General features: G+C 43.7%; 1 protein-coding gene across 1 annotated transcript in view; it reads right to left on the bottom strand.

Moving 5' to 3' along the window:
* Positions 1 to 20976, bottom strand: part of FAM134B (family with sequence similarity 134 member B) — a 107261-nt gene that overhangs the window by 66263 nt on the left and 20022 nt on the right. The window contains exons 2-3 of the mRNA XM_019541891.1: positions 19583 to 19689; positions 17790 to 17820 (exon numbers count right to left, since the gene is read on the bottom strand). Coding sequence (XP_019397436.1) covers positions 17790 to 17820; positions 19583 to 19689 — 138 coding nt within the window. The remainder of the gene's footprint in view (positions 1 to 17789; positions 17821 to 19582; positions 19690 to 20976) is intronic.

The following is a 20976-nucleotide window of genomic DNA, read 5'->3' on the forward strand; positions in this document are numbered from 1 at the left end:
TTGAGAGAGTCCAGAGGAGAGCCACGCGCATGATCAGAGGTCAAGAAAACAGACCTTACGACGACAGGCTGACAGCCATGGGGCTCTTCATCTTGGAAAAGTGCAGGCTCAGGGGTAACCCGATGACCGCCTATAAGTTCATCGGGGTGACCACCAGTTTCTGGGGGAACATTTGCACACCAGAGAGCCCCAAGGGACGACGAGGTCGAATGGTTATAAACCACTGCAAGACCATTTCATGCTGGACATAAGGAAGAATTTCTTTACTGTTCGAGCCGCCAAGGTCTGGAACAGCCTGCCATCGGAGGTGGTTCAAGTATGTACATTGAACACCTTCAAGAGTAAATTGGATGCTTATCTTGCTGGGATCCTATGACCCTAGCAGACTTCCTGCCCTTTGGGTGGGGGGCTGGACTCGATCTTCTGAGGTTCCTTCCAGCCCTAACGTCTATGAAATCTATCTATGAAATATTATGCAATATACCTTGGTTTGCCGAACCTGTGCATTGGTTATTTATCCAACACCACCTCTGTGGCCAGGAAAGCTGTCGGAGATGAGAGGCCAGACCCCCTTCCCTTTATTTGCTCTCTGCCTCTCCAAATGGTAGTCCCACACTAGTTTCTCCTAGGTTCAAAGAATATACACTTTGAAGAACAGGATCACGACTGCTCTGAAGCGTTGTAATTCCAGCACATCAAAGCAGACTCAATTAATTAGGGAGGGGGAGAAGAGGCAGGGAATGGAGGAGACTTAGTGTGGCTCTGTTCTCCACAAAAAACTGTAAAAGTATGTGTGGCAGGTGACTGAAGCCAATGCCACCAAGCAGTCTTTTGGAGCGCTGGAACTAGGAGACCAGATGGAGAAATACATGGAAATTAAGGACCTGGAGAAGAAGAATCCCAGTTTCAGGAGGGGCATGCAAGACCTCTGGAAGGATCTCCTGGTTTCTACTTGCAGGCAGGGTGTTTCAGGAGAGCAGAGGCAGATGGGAAAAGGAGAATGCTCACTGACACTGTGCCTTGCTCTCCTGGGGCAGAAGGGGACAGGTAGGAGGGAAAGAGCAGAGCACTGAGATAGTAGAGGACTCAGCCCACGGTCCCCTACTGCACTTCCTAGAATATGCACATTTAACAAGTTATACTTCATTTTGAAATGTTTCTAAATAGCACATTTCCTTCAGGGTCATTTTGGGAGTGCTTCTACCACTTCTAGAACGCTTCAAAAAGGCATGTACATCTAGTATATGGCTCTTCCTTTTAAGTGCTTCAAAGGCATTTGAAGTGCTTCCAATATTATGTCTGTCCACATTAAAATGAATAGAAATCAAATGCAATACAAAGGAAAGTAACTTGCTATGCAGCAGTACAGCAGTGAAGGAAAATAGCAATACAATAAACAACAAAATACATACCATCATTTCTTTGAACATAACACTTAAAAGTCAAATTATGCTTCTAAGAGAGCGGCCTGCATCTTAAATTTGAAGCAAAGTTAAAAGCTCTTTCACATACCATAGGGGTGGTTGTATCCTTGTAAATATGCCTTTATTTAATGCTTTCTCTTTTCTTAAATATAGAGTTAGAAAAATCTGTGCGTCTTAAATTCAAGAGTTTTACTGTATTTTCTTGCACCCTCCCTTGCACCCCCACCCAAGTTAGCCTTGTCAAATTTTAAGAACTCCTAACGGGTTCTTAGATGGGCAGAGGGACACCAGCCTACCAAATGTCAATGCTGACTTGGTGCAGTCGCTTGGATGGACTGGATGTGTTCAAGTCAGCAGGCCCAGATGAGCTTCATCTGAGGGTACTGAAGGAATTGGCTGATGTCACAGCACAACCACTGGCATGGCTGTTTGAGTACTCGTGGTGTTCGGGTCAGTTCCCAGATGACTGGAAAAGGGCCATTGTGGTCCCCTATTTTCAAGAAGGGAGGAAAGAGGATCTCAGTAATTATAGGCCAGTCAGTCTCGCCTCCACCCTTGGAAAAGTTTTTGAAAAGATTACTAAGGATCGTATTTGTGTGAGTCCAGCAGGAAAGAAAATGCAGCAGGGCAACCAGCATGGATTCGTAGTAGGAAGATCATGCCTCACTAATCTGGTTTTGTTTTATGACCAGGTCACAAAACGAGGCAGAGGTGGATGTCGTTTTCTTAGATTTTAAAAAGGCCTTTGATACGGTATCTCATCCCATTCTCATTAATAATAAATTAAGAGGCTGTGACTTAGATGTTTACATGGTCCGGTGGGTGGCAAACTGGCTGGGGGGGGAGGGGGCGGGGTCTCACACAGAGTGGTAGTAGATGGGCTGGTATCGACCTGGAAGGATGTGGGTAGTGGGGTCCTGCAGGGCTGAGCCCTTGGACCTGTACTTTTCAATGTATTCATCAGTGACTTAGATGTGAGCATGAAGTGTACTCTGTCCAAGTTTGCAGATGATACTAAATTGTGGGGGGAAGTGAACACACTGGAGGGTAGGGAATGATTCCAGGTAGGCCGAGACAGGTTGGAAAAGCAGGTAGAACACAACAGGATGCAGTACAAGGACAAATGCAGAGTGCTACACCGAAGGCATAAAAATATCTATCACACCTACTGGCTGGAAAGTAACCCTCTCAGCACCACAGAAGCAGAAAGGGATCTCGAAGTCATAGTGCACTCCAAGATGAACATGAGTCGTCAGTGTGACAAAATCATCAGCAAAGCTAACTGCACTTTATCATGCATCAGCAGATGCATAACAAATAGAACCAAGGAGGTGATACTTCCCCTCTATGCAGCACTGGTCAGACTACAGTTGGAGAACCGCATCCAGTTTTGGAAGCCATACTTTAAGAAGGACATGGATAACCATGAGACGGTCCAAAGGAGGGCCACTTGTATGGTTAAGGATTTACAGGCCAAGCCCTATGAGGAGAGACTGAGGGACCTGGACCTCGTCAGCCTCCGCAAGAGAAGGCTGAGAGGTAATCTCGTGGCCACCTACAAATTCATTGGGGGGTGCAGCAAGGGATCAGAGATGCTCTCTCTGTTCACCAAGGCGCCTCTTGGGGTAACAAGGAACAATGGTCACAAACTGACAGAGAGCAGATTCAGGCTAGACATCAGGAAAAACTTCACAGTAAGGGTGGCCGAAACTTGGAATGGGTTTCCAAGGGAGGTGGTACTCTCTCCTATCTTGGGGGTTTTTAAAAGAAGGTTGGATATGCCCCAGCACTCTTTCCTGCCCAGGCAGGGAGTTGAACTCGATGATCTGTTGAGGTCCCTTCCAACCCTGGCATCTATGAATCTAAGTCAGGCACCTGATTTCCATGCTGAAATGGAGGCATGCAGTCACTGTGCTGTTTCCTTCCTTTCCCGGGAGCTTGCAAGAAGAGCAGAATGTTACTCAGGTTACTACTCACTTGGGTCCTTGACAACTCCACAGCTCAGACTTTAACAGTGCTACAGTTGCTGCCAAAGTGGCAGCAGGTTTTGACTGGGGAGTGGTTGTAATGGAATTAAAGCTTGCGCTGAGGAGACAGAAGGAGGGTGAGTGATGCACAGCATTCAGCCATGAGATCCCATGCTGTGGCAAGGAAGTCTCTGGAAAAAAAATTTCTTCACAGGAAAAAAATTGTCCAAAAAAACTTCTCTTCATCAGGCACTGGAGAATATACATCATGAGCAACAGCTGACTATTGCATAGTGCACATATCAATAAGTTTTTATTAGGGGTGTAGGTCTTACTAGTCTTCCACAACTAAGTATTTAAGTCTTTGTGGTTTGACAAAAAAAACCCTAACCATGTATATTTTATATTGTTACTACATGTACTGTCATGGCATTTTATTTAGGATGGTCAAACTATTAAAAAAAATTGATCATGATTAATTGTGCAATTAGTCGCAATTAAATCATAATTTTAATTGCACAGCTAAAAAAACCCCAAAATTATGCACAGAAAAAAATCGAAATGATGGAAGTTATGCAGGCATTTTGTATGGTTGAATGGGGGTGGCTGGGTGTTTGTACGGGAAGTTATGAAAGTGTGGTGGTCTGTGGGTGTGTGCGCGGAGTTTGGAGCTCAGGAAGGAGGGTCTCCACACACCCTAGCAGGATGCAGGATACTGTGGATCCGGAGTGAGGGGCAGCAGCAGGGCTGGGGGAGGAGGGGATGAGGCTTGCGAGTGACGGGCAGGAGTAGGGCACGGACATATCACTGCTCCCCCAACCATATTTCTCCCCCTCCTACAGGTGTTCTCTTTTTTGAAACTTAAATATGGTAAACCTATAGGGATGTACCCTGGTGCATACAGCTGCACCCAGCTGGTAAGTCTGTGGAGGGGGTGAGGCAGATCGAGGCCCCCACAGTGAGGGAGGGAGTGGGACAGGGGCTGGGGTGAATGGGGCCCTGGGGCCAGGGGAGGTTGTGGGATGGAGCAGCAAAAATGCTGTGGCTGCTCGCAGCATCTGCACCCATGTCTCTCCTCCCCCACCACCTCCCTGCTGCAGTACAAAAGAGCAGCCTGATGACTGACTACACAAGAGAAGTCTCTCCTTTGGAGGGACAGCCTTACTTTAGGAATACTTTTAAATATTCTTGCCTGTGTCTGGGCTGCCCTGTGGTCTTCCACACTACCACTGCTGCTCCACTGGGCAGCCTGGAGGCAGTGGTGACAGCGGTGGAGCAGAGCCCAGGGAGCAGGTTCCAAAACCACATGCATGATTAATGTATTAAAAAAAGTTTATGCATGAACCAATTAATACATTAATCGTGCACCTTAATGGTGATTGACAGTTCTAATTTTATTACTATAGTGCTATGTAGCATTCAATTTGTATCTGAACAGTAAAATCTAGTATTTGTTGTATATTTGAAGAGTATGGGGTCTAATGAATTGATAACAATTGCTTTTTCTTTGTTTTGTTTGCCTGTGTAGGACTGAGTCCTTAATAAATACAACAGCGTGTTGGAGCAGACTCGATTAATCGAGTCTGCTGGAGTGTGGTTAACTACTGTGCTACAGTGACTCCTGTGCTTCAGTGAATGTTATCAGCATTCACACACTGAAAGATGGCAGCAGGGGCACTTTCAACTAAAGCTCATTTGAGGAGCTTTAGTTAAAGTGCCCCCACCACCACTGGGGACGCCAATACACATGATGCTCTGGGTGCTCCTCCTCTCCACCCCTTTCTCCATTCCTGGAGCTATAAGCACCCTTAGTTGTGACACCTGTCTTTGGCTGTATTTCCAGTCATATTTTGCTGGAGATGCTATTGGCATCTGAGAGCTGTGCCTGGTTACAGATGTCTTCGGAAGTAACACCAAGGGCATACATAGGACCAGAGCAGCCAAACAACTGTAACAGTTTTGCAGCTATCAATACCATGACAGTAGACCCAACAGTAATGGGGATAGGAAGGCTGATTATAGCATGCCATAAAAACACCTTAAAAACTCCATTAACAAAACATAAGTAATCACTCTCTCTACAATGATCCCCTTCTCAAGAATGGCAAGCAGTAGGTCAAAACAGGGCTATTAAGTCTAGTCAAAAAGGAATTAAAAGATGACCCACCCAACTGGGCCTTCAAAAAATATGCCCGAGCAATCAACTATTCAGAGAAAATAAGACGCATGTCTAAAGAAAGCTGCTGAGACTGCTTACACCCTAGTAAAGTATGATATAATATATCCAGAAAGTTCAAATGTAGTGCATTCATACCCAAAATCCATCTTGAAATTCTTCAAGTTAAGACCGTCTGTCTTAATACATCCAAAACTTAATGCATCTTTGAAATGGGGGTGGAGTGAAGGGGGTGTGGGGAAGGGTCCACTAGCAAACCTCTGACATCATCTGGTAGCTTAGAGGTCTGTATCCAATACATACATGACGACTGCAAATATCACAGAACTTGCCACAGAATCTGCAGAACCCATAGAAAAAGTTTTTGTCATTTATTGCAGAGGACTAGTTAACAGCCAAGTCATTCTGTCATCAGAAGGGATCTGCAGGTTATTATAGTACAAAAGAGCAGCCTGATGACTGACTATACAAGAGAAGTCTCTCCTTTGAAGGTACAGCCTCACTTTAGCAGTACTTTTAAATATTCTTGTTTAGTCTGTTCCTGGGCTAGTACAACGTATGTACTAAGGCCTGGATGAGAATAAAATTTGACTTCTACCAAGGAAAACATGCCATCTTCTTTTGACTTTAGCTGTTAACAGTAAAGTAGCTGGAGTCTGCTACATTACTAGTGTAGAATATGCCTTTGGGCAGCACATGAAAACACACTGAATCCAGTTCCTCTAAGAAAATAAAGGACTAAATTTATTCCTCTATGGTGGCTGGGGAAGGGGCAGTTCTGCAAGTTGTTTTGCAGTACTAGTCTGATGAACAGGGATCCTAGAAATCCATTTGCTGCAGAAAAATGTGGAATTCACATTTTTACAGAGAAGATTTAGAATAGTTGGAGGAGGAAGGGGAGAGAACAACAACTTAGCAAAAATAAAATTCTGGCAAAAATAAAATTCTGGCTCCTCCGTGGAGCCCATGCAGTTGCCCACCAGGGAGAGAAGCTGCAGCACACAGGGAAACAGCCAAGATGTCAGCTGCTTCCTCCTCCCTTGGCTGCTGATTGGCTGAGAGGGCTGCCTGTCATGCACCCCTGCCCTTGTTAGTGGCAAGGGGCAGGGCTGCATGAAGTATGGTGAGGGGCAGGGCTGCCTGGATGGCAGCCCTCTCAGCCAGACAGTCACAAGGAGCAGGGCCACTGCCAGGGACCTTCTGCCAATCAGCACTGTGAGGGCAGGAGGGGGTATGTGGGCTTGCCATGGAAAAATGCGGGTTTTTAAATCAGAGAATTTTGTTCTCATCATCACAGAAAGCTAGGATCCCTGCTCATGAGTACTCTTTTCTGCTCTTTGACTGGAAAAGAGTGCAGAGAAGGGACATCACACAAGGGGGCAAAAAACTAAAAAAAACTAAACCTTCCTTAGAAGTGGAAGTAGCTGCACAAACATTCCTGATTTTTAAAAAAATTAAAAGGCAAGAGAGAAGCAATTTTCTTTCAGGTTCTAAAGCAGACATCTATAGTGCTTCCTCTCCCAATATTCCTGCCTATCTTGTAAGACAGGCATGTCAAACTCATCTAGTCCCAAAGGCCAGATGAGGACCTCTGGGATGACCTGTAGCCAGGATCTGGCCATGCCAGGGCTAGTCTGGTGGGGGACCACATGCAGTGTCCTGCCATGCTGGCCCACTGTGCCATGAGCAACATGCACTGGCCCTGTGGCACCTAAGCTGGATGCAGTGTTATTAGGATTGACCACACTGACCATGGCCCAGGGGGCTGACGTGCACACAGAGTATACACTGCTCCACTGGATCAGCCCTAAGTGGAGCAGAGCTGGTAAGGATTGGACCCCAGGCTGTCTGTACATGCCAGAGCCAGAGTCCAAGGCTGTCTAGCAGGGCACTGTATACAATATGCACCCTATAGTGGGCCCCTATGCCACACGTAGCACTTTTAGTGATGGGTCCACCCTGCATGCTGAGGGCACTGCAAACCCCAGAGCAGGACCAGTGTGTGGTACACAGGCTTCACTCAGTATCACAGGCGCTGCATACAGCACAGGGGGCCAGCACAGGGTACATACTGCATAGGGCAGCCCACCAGACAGCCTCATGCACTAGCCATTGCATGGCCTAACCCAGTTCAGCCCTAGGGCTAGTACAGCATGTGGAGTCATGACACAGCCACTGGATAGTGCGGCTCCACAGGCCATGTCTGACACCCTTGTTGCAAGGGATTTGGTCCTTACTCTCACCCTCACCATATCAAAATAGAGTCTGAGCACCCACCATTCAGAGGAAGAATAGCTTCCCATATGATCAAATAATGAATTAATCTAAACCTTAAAACACTATCTGAAGATCTAATAATGGCATTTATCTCAAAACTGGATAGAGAGCAAGTTCCAACTTAGAAGCAAGACTGAATGCAAGACTGAATTGATGGTCTGTAACTAAGGGGGGCATAAGTACTGGGAAGTACAGGACACATTCCAAATCTGAAGTACAAAGGAAGGACAGAGACATAAAGAAAAGGAACACATAGACAAAACACTTGAAAAGATACCCTGTTTCGGAATAAATGATGGTCAGTCAGTCCCTTCACTTCTGGGCTATTGAATAGTTTGAGATCATGCACACAGTAGTACCCAACATCATAAATTCCAAGCTAATATAACCTTAAAGATATAGTGCCATTTTCTGTTTTCAGTCATTTTACTTATTAGTTTAGAATCAATATTGCTGATTGACTAATGGCTTTCGATTGAATTAAAGCAGTTCCTGAATACACCATACCTTAGGATACAGAAAAAATAAGAACCAAGTAGAAAGTAACTGAAATAGTTTAAAAGTACCAGACAGTTTAAAGCAGGGGTGGGCAAAACAGCCAACCTGGCCAGCAGCTGGACTCCATTTCCCAGCAGCCCCTGCCGTCATGGCTTAGGCTCATCTCCATGGAGACCCCAGCCACACCTGCAAGGGAAAGCTTAGGCTGAGGTTGCCATGGAAACCAGCCTCAGCAAAGCAGTACAACTCCAGACCACCCCCTGCTGGGAACTTGGGATGGTGGCAGCTTGCTCCAGAGCCAGGGGTGCACAAGCAGGGGATCACAACTCTGCCCTCGTTGTCGAGCAAGCTGCCACTATCCCAAGTTCCCAGAAGCTCCAGAGCAGCCCCCTGTGCTGCTCTGCTGTGAACGCAGCCGGTGCAGCTGAGGCTGGTCTCCATGGCAACCCCAGCCTGATCTTTCCTGTGCAGGTGCAGCTGGGGTCTCCATGGAGACCAGCACAAGCCATGAGGGCAGAGGTGGCTGGGAAATGGAATCTCCGACCGACCAGATCCAGCCCGCAGGGTGGACTTTGTCTGTCCCTGGTCTAAAGAGACAGATGACTGGGGGGGAACAGGGGGAAGGATGAAGATAAGTATTTGAAATAAAATAAGCATAGAACAAAGTATTTATTGAGGAGAATTTTAAAAATTAAAAATGTGCATAATTACAAGGGTACAAGCAGAATCCTTAGTGTGAAGTGGAAGGAAGGTGTAATTGATACTCATTTGAAATGTTCATATTATCTGCAAATGGCAAAGCAATAAGCAAAGTGAAGTTATTCCAAATGAAAAGTTCTACATATGGAGGCAAAAAGAGGAAACCCTTTCATGGGCAGGCAATCTGTAGCTACTTAGGAGTCTGGGATCTCAGAATTTGTACAAGTTACATTACCTACCAACAGCGCACTTGTAGGCATGTGATAAATTGTACAAGTTTCCCTCACTTTATGCAGGTTCTGTATGCATGAATTCAGTATTATGCGATGACCCTTTTTATAATAAAAATTTGTTTTATGAGAGGTAAATTCACTCTTATGCAACTGGTGTGGTGAAAGCCTGCTGTCAGCTGCTTTCTGCGATGCATTGTGGGAGTGACACACACCAAAGTATAGTTTCCTGTGTGGATCTGTGCTCCTCGCTCGTCATCTGCAACACATGTTCCTGTAGTTGCCGTGCCCATTATGATAGTGCCCTGTCTTTGTGTGTACTGTTTGATGTTGGTGAATACCAAAATTGTCTTGTAGCAGTGGTAGAAATGGGCCTGTACAGTCGAGGTCTTGGAACATATCCCTATTCGTTACATTGTAAAGTGGGTTTCCTTTATGCGAATTTGAGGTATGCCTTTTTCCAGAAATGCATGTACAGCATAAACCTGTACCAGCAATTTGCCATGCGTGCGCACACGCACGCGCGCACACACACGCTGGCCTATTTAGTAACTGTGCGCACACCCACCCACCCACACAGAGTTACTAAACAGGCCAGCATAGTTTAATCTCAAGTTGCATATATAAATTCAATTATTTATAAATTTATAAAAGATTTAAGATAAATATTCTTACTGAAATACTTGTGTTGTTAATTTTTTTAACATTTTACAAGCTTGGAAGTCAGAAAATAAAATACAAATACTATAAATACACATTGGGTCAACATGCAGCTCTGTGCTATATTTTTTGTCAGGAGCAACAGGTGCCTCCTTGTTAGTGTATGACACACACTTCCATATTTATGCATACTCTTTCTACTTAGAAAACAAATCACAACTACTTAGAACTGGTGGGATGGCTAAATCAAGAGCTGGGCCCTCACCTGCACAAGAGGCGTCAGTCCTAAAATATAAAGGAACCCAAGATCATGCCATTTTCAACGTCCTGGTTTTGGGTAACGTATTAGAATTCTCATAGGTGGAAAAAATTGAGCTTGCTTTATTTCATACTTTTAAGGAGAAGGATACATCTTACATTACAGAAAATACTTCAATTCCCTTCCTCCCCACCAAGGATCACTAGAGTAGCTCCAGGAAGCCACTGTAAATCTTTACTAAATGTAAAACAGAAAATTTACATTTCAGTTCAGAAAAAAAGTTAATTATAGCTGCCAATTCTCATAAAGCGCTCTCTTAATATAGGTATATAAGTAATTTGAAGGAAGAAAAATCTGATACTGTACAAAAGTCTTCCAATTAAGATACCAAATTATTAATACACACTGGACTGAATGTTTTCCTTGTACTTCATTTACAGACACCAAAATAAAATGAAAGTGCTGTGAGGCTATGAACTACCTAGTCATGATTTTTGCAGCACTGAGCACAAATATCACGAAACACACGAGAAATCTTTTTCTCTTTCACTTCTGGTCAATCCTCAGTTCCTAAGACAGCAGAGCTAAACACTTCATAAGTTCAATAGTAAAGGTCTTACCCTGCTGTTCGTATGCAGGCAAAGGCATTTACTCCTGCTGTTAATAAATATATTCTTGAGGGCTACAGAACCAGGGCATAAAATGTTACGTTTAGAGGACAGTACCTTCACTTTACAAGTGCATGAAAATGTCTATGCAATACTTCAGTCTATGATGAGGGTATAAAATTCAACAAAACCTCAGATACTGTTTAAATAGCCACTGGCTAAATCTTCTGAATCTTAGGCAACTGGATACCCCTGAAGCACATAATGACAGCCAGTTTGAGTCAAACTGCTCCAGAGACTAGTGTAAGATGATATTCTTTTAAAGAAAATCAACACACTCCAATGCTGAGGTCTTCAAAATTAAGATGATATAAGAACTTTCTACTAAGTAAACAAAATTCAATCAGGAAATGAAAACCCGAATTCAGCACACTCTAAGTCTGACCATACACATCAGTTAATGCAAAGGGGGATGTGGGGCTGGAATTAACAGTGTGTGCTTCCTTCTGTGTGGCCTTTCAGAAGTGACCACATGCAAAAGATTACAATTCTAAATATATCTTTGTTATGATTAGGTGATGATCTCTAGTGAAATCTTGGAATGATTTATCCTGCCTGTGACATGACCAAATAAAAAGCAAACAAGCATCCAAATCAACTGATAAAATAATTTCTACTCACTTCAGCCAATTTTATGTACAATCCAAAAACAACTTCCTTAGCAAAGTGAGAAAAACTGGGGCATTCATCCTCCATAACACATTTAACAAAGAAGCAGACATGGACAGCGGAATGCAAATAACCAAGCAAAAAACTACTTTACAAACAAGAACACAACATTTGTAATTTTCCGCAACAAAAGCCGTCAAATAAAAGTGACTGTAAGCCTATTCATGGAAAAAGGGGTCTCCAACAGGTATTTATTGAAATCTGTTGCTAACAACCCTGTACCTGAAACTACCTACCTACTTTAATTAAATTAAGAGTGGCATGCTATTGCTAATAAACCTAATGGGTGCCAGTTTTTAAAAAAATTCTAGGGTTAAAGTTATGGCTGTCTTGACATAAATTAAGTCACATTACTCACTGAATATTCACTTTTAACACGCTTTGAACATACAACTGTAAATGCTGAAAAAACATTATATTATGTCTTGGGCACACCCTTGTCCAAACAACAGGCAGCAAGTAGGACTAACTAAAAAAATCATGAAAAGAATTTTTGCCACCTGTTATTAAAGAATGTGACAGCCCAACATGTCAGGCTACTGCAAGTGTATGAAATTATCTTCTGTCCTCAACATCAACATGAAGGACTAGATTTGATACTCTATAGGAAGAAAATGAACTACAGTCTAGACCCAAGATACACAAAGTATTGCCTAAAGCTTGCAGATCAGTGGCAGCACCAGCTTTGTTCCACAGACTCAATGAAAATTTATGCCACAAAAGTAAACTGTGCACATCAGGCAATAGAGTTTTCTTGAGGGTTGACCTTAGACTGTTCAATGAGACTGGGTTTCAGTGAGAAGTCAGCAACACAAAAGCAAAGCAGCACAGGATCAGTGAACAGGCTGGCAAACGGGGCAGTCTGCTGTGGAGTTTGCCCAAACACACTCACTCACCCTTCCCTTCACTGTAAGCTTGCTGAGTGGAAGCAGATTGAGGAGGAAGAGGATTTTTTTCCAGGATGTAGCAGCAAAGAAGAAGGGGCTAGAAAGAGAGAATCAGCAGACTGCCTGGAAACGTCACAACGCTGAAGCCTGTGCCACTGCCAGCCATTCCTCTGTCCGTACCTATGCGGGCTCTGTCCAGGCTCAGCCACTGAGGCTTCCCATCAGGATCTTACTTTGGCAGCCTGCACACCCTTGTCAGGAACAGCCAGGTGGGGAAGTGCTTGTGGTGAGAAGTGCCTCCTGGTGGATTCTCATAGGAATCATTCAAGGAAGCTGCAGGAGGACATGAAGAAGCACAGAAGCATCTGTGCATATGAGACCTTCATCAACTTGATGCACAAAAAAATCTTCAGCATCATGGAATAAGTACAGCAAGAGAAGACACTGGGAGAGACAAGTACTCATGAAGGTGGAAGCTGGCAGTTTGTCACCTCTGGCAACAGAGCAGTTGGGGGAGTCAGGGAGAGCAGGGGATGGCACAATGGCATCTGCTACAGACCTTCAAAACCAGGAGGAGGGAGGTGAACTAAGCCTTCTTTGAACGACTGACAGAAGCTTTCAAGTTGAAAGACCTGGTTCTCCTGGAGGACTTGCATTAAAATCTGGATGTCTGACGGAAAGGAAACACAGCAGTGCACAAGCGGTCCAGCAAATTCCTGGAGTGTGTTCAGGATAGCTTATACAGATGGTAGACAAGCCAACTAGGGGCAAGGAGGAAGAAGTTCTTCTCGACTTACTGTTCACAAACAGAGAGGAATTGGTTGAGAATGTGAAGATGGAAGGTAACTTGGGTGACCACAAAGTGATAAAGTTCAAGATCCAAAGAAGAAGGAAGGAAGGAGAGTACTCGGGCCAGCACTCTTCAACATCTTCACTAACAATTTGGATTTGGGCGTCAGATGCAGACTAACAAATTTCGCAGACAACTCTAAACTATGGGGGAAGGGGGAACAATGGAAGACAGGCTGGGGATACAGGCCAACCTGGATATGTTCACAAGGCAGACCAAAACCTGATGGCCTTCAACATAGAGAAGTGCAGGGTGCTCCACCTTGGGAGGAAAAACCAGCATCATACATATAGGCTCGGCAGTGCTTCGCTCGCTAGCACTACAACCGAAAGAGACTTGAGGGTCTTGATTGACCACAAGATGAACATGAGCCACCAATGCGATGCCATGGCCAGTAAAGCAAACCAAACACTGGCATGCATCCACTGATGCATTTCAAGCAAAACCAGAAATGTCATCCACCTGCTCTACTCAGCCTTAGTGAGGCTGCAGCTGGAGTACTGTGTGCAGCTTTAGGCCCCCCACTTCAGGAGGGACATGGATAAGCCTGAGAGAGTCCAAGGCAGAGCCACCCATATGATCAAAGGCCAAGAGAGCAACCCTTACGAGGAGAGGCTGAGGGACATTGGACTCCAGCCTGGAGAAGAGAAGGCTCAGGGTGACTTGGTGGCACCCTATAAGTATATAAGGGGGGTAACATCAGGACCTGGGAAAACAGTTGTTCACCAGGGTCCCCCAAGGGATAATAACATCTAACGGCCACAAACTCCTGGAAGGCTGGTTTAGACGGGACATAAAGAAAAACTTCTTTACAGTTCGAGTGTCCAGGGTCTGGAATAGAGTCCCCCCCCAGAAGTGGTGCGAGCACCTACTCCGCATTCATTCAAAAGGCATTTGGATGTTTATCTTGCTGGGATCATTTGACCCCAGCAGACTTCCTGCCTATGGCAGGGGGACTGGACTCAATCTTGCAAGGTCCCTTCCAGGCCCTAATGTCTATGAAGACTATGGAAAGCAAAATAAAGGACAATGGACTTCAGAAAGACAGACTTTAAAAAAACTCCAGGAACTGTTACGAAGGAAAAAAAAAAAAGAGGTGATTCTGAAAGGGAAAGGAATCTAGGAGAGCTGGTTGTACTTTAAGTGGTGGTGCAAGAGCAAGCTATCCTGATGCAACACAAGAATGGAAACTACAAAGGAGAACAGCCTGTCTAGACACCAATTCTTTAAATAGGTTAAATTAAAAAAAGGAGCCTATAAAAAGTGACAACTTGGTCATAATACTCCTTCATAGTCTTCCCTAGTACTACATGAATGTACAGGGAGAAAAGGCCAAGACACAAGTTGAGATGCAGCTGGCAAGAGACAGAGGCAGTAACAAGCATGTCAGAAGAAAGAGACAGATCAGAGAAACCATAGGTCCCATACTGAATGCTGACGGCAATGTAATTATGGATGGTGCAAAGAAGGCTGAAGTATTTAATGCCTTTTAAAATTCAGTTTTCACAAATAGGGGCAGCTATCAGCTAATGAGTGCACTTGGCAGCAAAGACAGGGAAGGAGTCTAACAGCTGAACACAGTAGAAGAACAGGTTAGGGATAACTTAGAAAAGAGCAACATGCTTTCAGGTTGGTAGGGCAGGATGGGATGTACCTGAGGGTACTGAATGAATTGGCTGAGGTAATTTCAGAGCTACTGGCTATTTTCTTTGAGAACTCGTGGGTATCTAATGATATTTCAAATGACAGGAAAAGGGCAAATGTACTCCCCATCTTTATGAAAGGGAAGAAGGTTCCAGAAAACAACAGACCTGTCAGCCTGACCTTAATACCTGGGAAGATCACAGAGCAGGTCCTCAAGGAATCCAAAGGTGAAACACCTGGAGAACAAGGTGACCAGTAACAGCCAACATGGGTTCACCAAGAGCAAGTCACCGGAGCAATCAGATTTCCTTCTATTATAAGGTGACAGACGTCAATTCCACTGCTGTCTGCATGGATAGGAGGAGAGCAGTGGATGTGACGTACCTTGACCTTGGCAAGGCTTTTGAAAGGGTCTCGCCAACATTCTCATTAACAAGCTAAGGAAATACAGACTAGATGGAAGCAATGTAAGGTGGATACATAACTGGTTGGATCATCACACTTAACACACAGCCATTAATGGCTCAATGTCTAGCTGAGAGGAGGTATCAAGTGGGGTTCTCCAGGTGCCTGGTATTTGTTTAGCACCTTCATTAATAATATACACAATGGGACTGAGTACACGCTTAGCAAATTTGCAGAGGACATCAAGTTGGGTGAAACTACAGACTATTTGGATGGCAGGACTAGGATCCAAAACAACCTGAACAGACTGAAGAAGTCATCAACAATCAGATAAGATTCAACAAGGACAAGTGCAAAGTCCTGCACTTGGGCAGGAATGATCACATGTATAAATACCAATTGGAGAATGCCTAGCTAGGCTGCTGTATGGCAGAGAAGGACCTGGAAGTTACAGGAGATCATTAGCTGAACACAAGTCTACAGTGTGATCTGTTGCAAAAAAAGCCAACAGCAAACTGGGTGGTATTAATGGGAGAATCACTTGCAAATCAAGGGAAAACAATTCTTCCGTTCTATTCAGCATTGGTGAGGCCTCACCTGGAGTGCTGTGTGCAATTCTGAACTCCACGCTTCAAGACGGATATGAACAGTTTGGAAGAAGTCCAGTGCAAAGCAAAAGCAATGATTAGGGGCCTCAGATGCAAGATGTATGAGGAAAGGCTGGAAGAACTAGGGTTATTTTGCCTGAAGAGAAGAATGAGGGGGAATTCGATAACAGTCTTCAAATACCTGAGGGCAGTTACAGAGAGGATGGAGAGGGGGTTTTCTCTGCAACTGTAAGGGACAGGACAAGGAGCAATAAACCCAAGATTCAGCAGGGGATATTTAAACTGGAGATTAGGAGATATTTACAGGCTAAGAGGGTGGTCAAGCACTGAAAGCAGGCTACCGCAAGATGTCATGGAATCTCCATCCTTGGAAGTTTTCAAGAGCAGGTTAAACACACTTGGCAGGGATAGTTTAGTCAGGGATACTTCTGCTTTGAGCAGGATCTGGACTAAATGACCGTGCGAGGTCCCTTCCAGCCCCACTTCCCTATGATCTTACAAACTCTCATAGGAACTAAACCATACTTGTCAGTCCAAATGAAATAAGATACATTTCTTTGATTTTGCCTGCTCTAAGGTAAGCACCGAGTTGCGCATACATATTAAAAACAAAGCAAAATATTACACTGCACAAAATTTTCCTAATGTGAATATGAAAGAAATGAGATAGCCTGATTAAGCCACATTAATAAAGGCACCCCAGAAAGCATTCAGATGCTATGGTGACAGCTGCATAAAATCAAAGGGATGAATCTTGAATTTCCATGTTTACATTATTAACCACTACTTTCCTAGTGCAAGATTAGGACACTTTGATGTGGGAATGGTAAGCAATAAATGCTCTCTCACCTCAAGGCCACAATTTCAAATGTCAATAGTAAGTGAAAGCTACTACCATATACTATATTTTTTTTATGTAAGATATGGCTCCCCAACCCCCAAAGTCAAACATTAAACTATGTAACAAAGAATTGTTTAAATTACTGTAATAAAAGTTGACAACATTTTAATTAAGTTTATGATATAAAACTTTCCCTGCAATTTTATTTTTGTATAGGTGAGAGCGGCGGGTAGGAATGTCATCCACATGGGCACATCTATAGACCGGACAATACTGGAACAGTTTCTACAACATTTTAATTCAGAAGGCTCTGAAAATGTTTAACAGATTATAGAAATAAGATTTCACTGCTCCATTAATGAAATACTGCTACTTTGGGGAGGAGCAGGGTAGGGAATAAGGGAGGTGGGAAGGGAAACAGTAGCTATTCTCCACCAAATGATGCTACACATATTTTTTGATGAAGTTGGCTAATAAAAAGTCAACAGGTTTGACTACTATCATTAAACAGGTATCCATATAAAAAAAGGCCACCAACTCTTTTAAATCACAGTGTTATTTACAAAAGATAAGGAGTATTCTGGTGACTGCAACTTTGTACAGGTATTACTTGTGTATAGTCTGTATACAAGTCTGTTCTATTGGAAAACATAATTCCTTTACAGTTGTTAATCCAGCATCTTTCCCCAAGAACCATCTACAAACAGGTTAACTGCCAGGAAACGCAAGAGTTCAACACTGCTTAAAGAAAAAAAAGTAAAAAGTGTTCCAAATCTGACAGCTGTCTGAATAATATACCATGATAATTTAAAAATCAGAAGAGTTAGACTCTTTACTGAGAATAAGTCTATAAAACTGACAGACCATGTGAATATAATGAACAAATCACATTATGAGTGAAACAATGTAGTTCTTATTTTGATTATGCAGTATGTTATTTGAGAAAGTCATTTATAAAATTCAGAATTATTTAGTGTTATAAGAACAACCTACATAGTTACTAGCATTTAAAAGACACTGCACCTACCTGTCAGTGAGGCTCCTCCAGAGCTGTGCACCTGTAATTGGTAGAGCATACGTTGAAACATAGCACTGGTTTATACAATTTGCATGGGTCCCCTCCCACCTGTTTTCCAACAACATTCCAAGTCATGGAAAAAATTACTGTAAATCTCTGTAGTACAGTAAAACACCTCTAGTTTATTCAGGTTGTTAGCCTGGGCTCAGGCTCTCTTCCTACTATATAATGGAATAACAGGTTTTTGGGAAAAAAAAAAATCAAACTTCTCTGGAATATTTCAAAACTGTTTTGATATACCAAGATTACAAAAAAAGTCAGTGTCTTACAATATCCAACAAATTGACAATCACTGTATATTCCAGTGTTGCACTAGTCTTGCCATCTAGCAGCTGGCTGAAGGTCTGTAATGATTACTCAAAAGTATTTATCCTAACCTGAGGAAAGAAAATCCTTAATTAGTGTGGTAATTCCCAAGTTTCAGATTAGGAAGGTTTCTGCTACAAGACATTTATGAAGATAGCACCCAATTAGTGGTTTTAATTTCCCTGAACTTCTCTTCTGAGGTCACTGGAGACATTTCATAATAGACGTAATGAAATAATCAACTATCCCATGACCTCAGAACTAGGAAATAAAGCTTTATTGGCTACATCCAATTCTGCTGAATTGCCAAATAATATGTTGACAGGAACAGAGGGACATGATTAAAGAAAAGATTTTTGCATTTATAATTTGGTCAATACTATATGGTGAAAAAACTATTAGGTGGTAATGATGTCCATGAAGGAAGCGGTCAAATAGATTAGATAGCTTAGCACAGTGTTTCCCAACCAGTGTGCCGCAGCACAGTGCGCCGTCAGAAATGAACAGCTGTGTTGCAGAATTTTGCCATGGCAATGAGCAACAACAGGTATGAGGATGGGGAATGCCTTAACAAGTGTGACATGGAAAATTGTTATTAATGCAAGCGTGCCTTGGGCTGGAAAAGGTTGGGAAACACTGACTTAGCAGAAAACAAAGCAGCCTCAATCACTTGAGCTGACGCAGCAGCACGAGTAAAAAAAAGAAAAGCCTGTGGTTCAGACGAGCATCTCTTGGCTTTTCTGTTACTTTAAGAGACTTAAGACTTTTTTAAAAAAAAAAAACAGTCCAACCACAAGCAAATATAACCCATAACAATCTTACAGGCAATAGGAGTTGTAGGTGTACTCAAGTTACACATCATTTGGCTGAAGAATCTTTACACTAGTATTGAAATACAAGTAAGAAAAATCTCAGCACGCTTGACCCTGCTGACAAAAGATGTTAAATATGCTGGGAATCCCTACTGTAGATGGGCTGAAGGTCAATCAATCCTGGCCTGGCCTTCTTAAGTATTATGTTTATTATACCTGAACCACTTGAAAAGTTCCTTAAGGATGGCAGACTGATATCAGGGCTCTTGATGCTGTTAGGAGCAGTGAACTTAAGAGCTGTTAACGATGTTATTTTAGGTATAGATGCATTTCTAAACCTGTGGTTTCAAAATAAAAGTTTGTAAATGAAGTACCTTTACTTTAGAAGTTAATGAAATAAACATGGAACTTCACTATGCCATTTTTAGTCACTTCTCAGGGCAAAATTTATTTTTTTATTTAGCACTTCAGAGATTCTTTTCTACTTGTTTTGATAATGCAAGATCTCTTTACTGCAATATTAGATATACAATCAGAACAGGCAAGCAAAAATGACTGAGCTGACAACAGGTGCATGCAAATACCTGTAAGAGATGAAATCTCTGAAACAATGCACTGCCTTACCTTTTATTCTAGACAATACCATATCCTTTACGATCTGCATTATTACAACACCGAGTATTATGAGAGAAGTCAGGTGATACACTCTCCAAGGGGTCAGTGCAAGGAACCTAGGTTTTAAGGGGAAAAACAAAACAAACAAACAAAAAAAATTACTGAACTCTGAGCTTACAGTGAGTTCTTATATGCAAGTCTAGGATTTTTATCCTACCCAGATAAAATAGAGAGAAAATACATGTGAACTGATGATGCATTAATACTTATACTGAATATGGTCATTTCACATGGAGACTATCAAGAAGCAAAACATTTCAAGTAATTAATTACTAGAGGTACACCATATCAGGACCAATAAAAGGAAAACTGACATCATCAGCAATTGACTTTTTTTTGACCAGAGTAGCAATGTGCATGTGTGCAGCTGCAGCATGCACACAGCCAGAAATGCAGCCGAGCAGCTTGGAGAGCAGTGTGCATTCCATAAGTCTGTGTGGGGGGGAAGAGCATAGGGGAGGGAAGGGGCATGGGAGTGGGGCAGATGGAGGCCCCCCATAGTGTGGGAGGGAGTAGGGCTGGGCATGGGATAGAGCTGTGAGTGTCTCATCTGAGGGGCACAGGACAGTGGAAGGGGGAGGGCCCACCCTACATGCACCCCCAGGGGAGGCATGGGGGGCATGTGACCCTTGGATTTGTACGCTGGGTGAGGGAAGGCTGTCTGCTGCAGGGTTAGGGCCAGGGGCTGCGCTGGCTTCTTCCTGGCGGGGGCTGCTCAGGGCACGTAGCAGAGGCACTGGAAGGAGGCGATGGTGAATTTTGGGATGGTTGTAGCCCAGCAGTCTCCAACCTTTTTAAGTAGATCACCTTCGGCATTTAAAAGCACCCCAACATCTACCGTGTACCACCGCCACCCCCACAGCAGGTAAGTGTGGGGAAAGAAGGGGGGGAAGATCGAGGCAGAGGGAGAAAAAAATATTTGGGGGAGTGGTTCCCCAGAAGGTAAGTCCCACCCAGCCAGGCCCCCACTCAACTTACCCCTGCTTCTGCCTCTGCATCACTGTCCCTCACCACAGGGGCCTCAATTTAGCACTTGCCCCTTCCCTCCCACATGGACTGACCTGCTGTGCTGGGACGCATGCATGCATGTACATGGGCACTCAACCCCCCACCCCAACCTAGGATTAACTCCAAGATTTACCGCAAGAGGCTCTGAGATCTACCTGTGGATTGAGATCCACTGGTTGGCAACCACTGCTGTAGCCTATTCCATAGCACCCCCTCCCAGTGCTGCTGCCTCCCACCATAAGCACAGCCCCGCCACTGGGAAGAGGCTGGTGCAGCCCCTGGCCCTGAGCCCGCAAGGGGCAGCTCACCCTTGCCCCATGCACAAGTTCAGGGGA

This window comes from Crocodylus porosus, unplaced genomic scaffold (genome assembly GCF_001723895.1).
Source record: "Crocodylus porosus isolate Cpor-Errol unplaced genomic scaffold, CroPor_comp1, whole genome shotgun sequence".
NCBI lineage: Eukaryota > Metazoa > Chordata > Crocodylia > Crocodylidae > Crocodylus > Crocodylus porosus.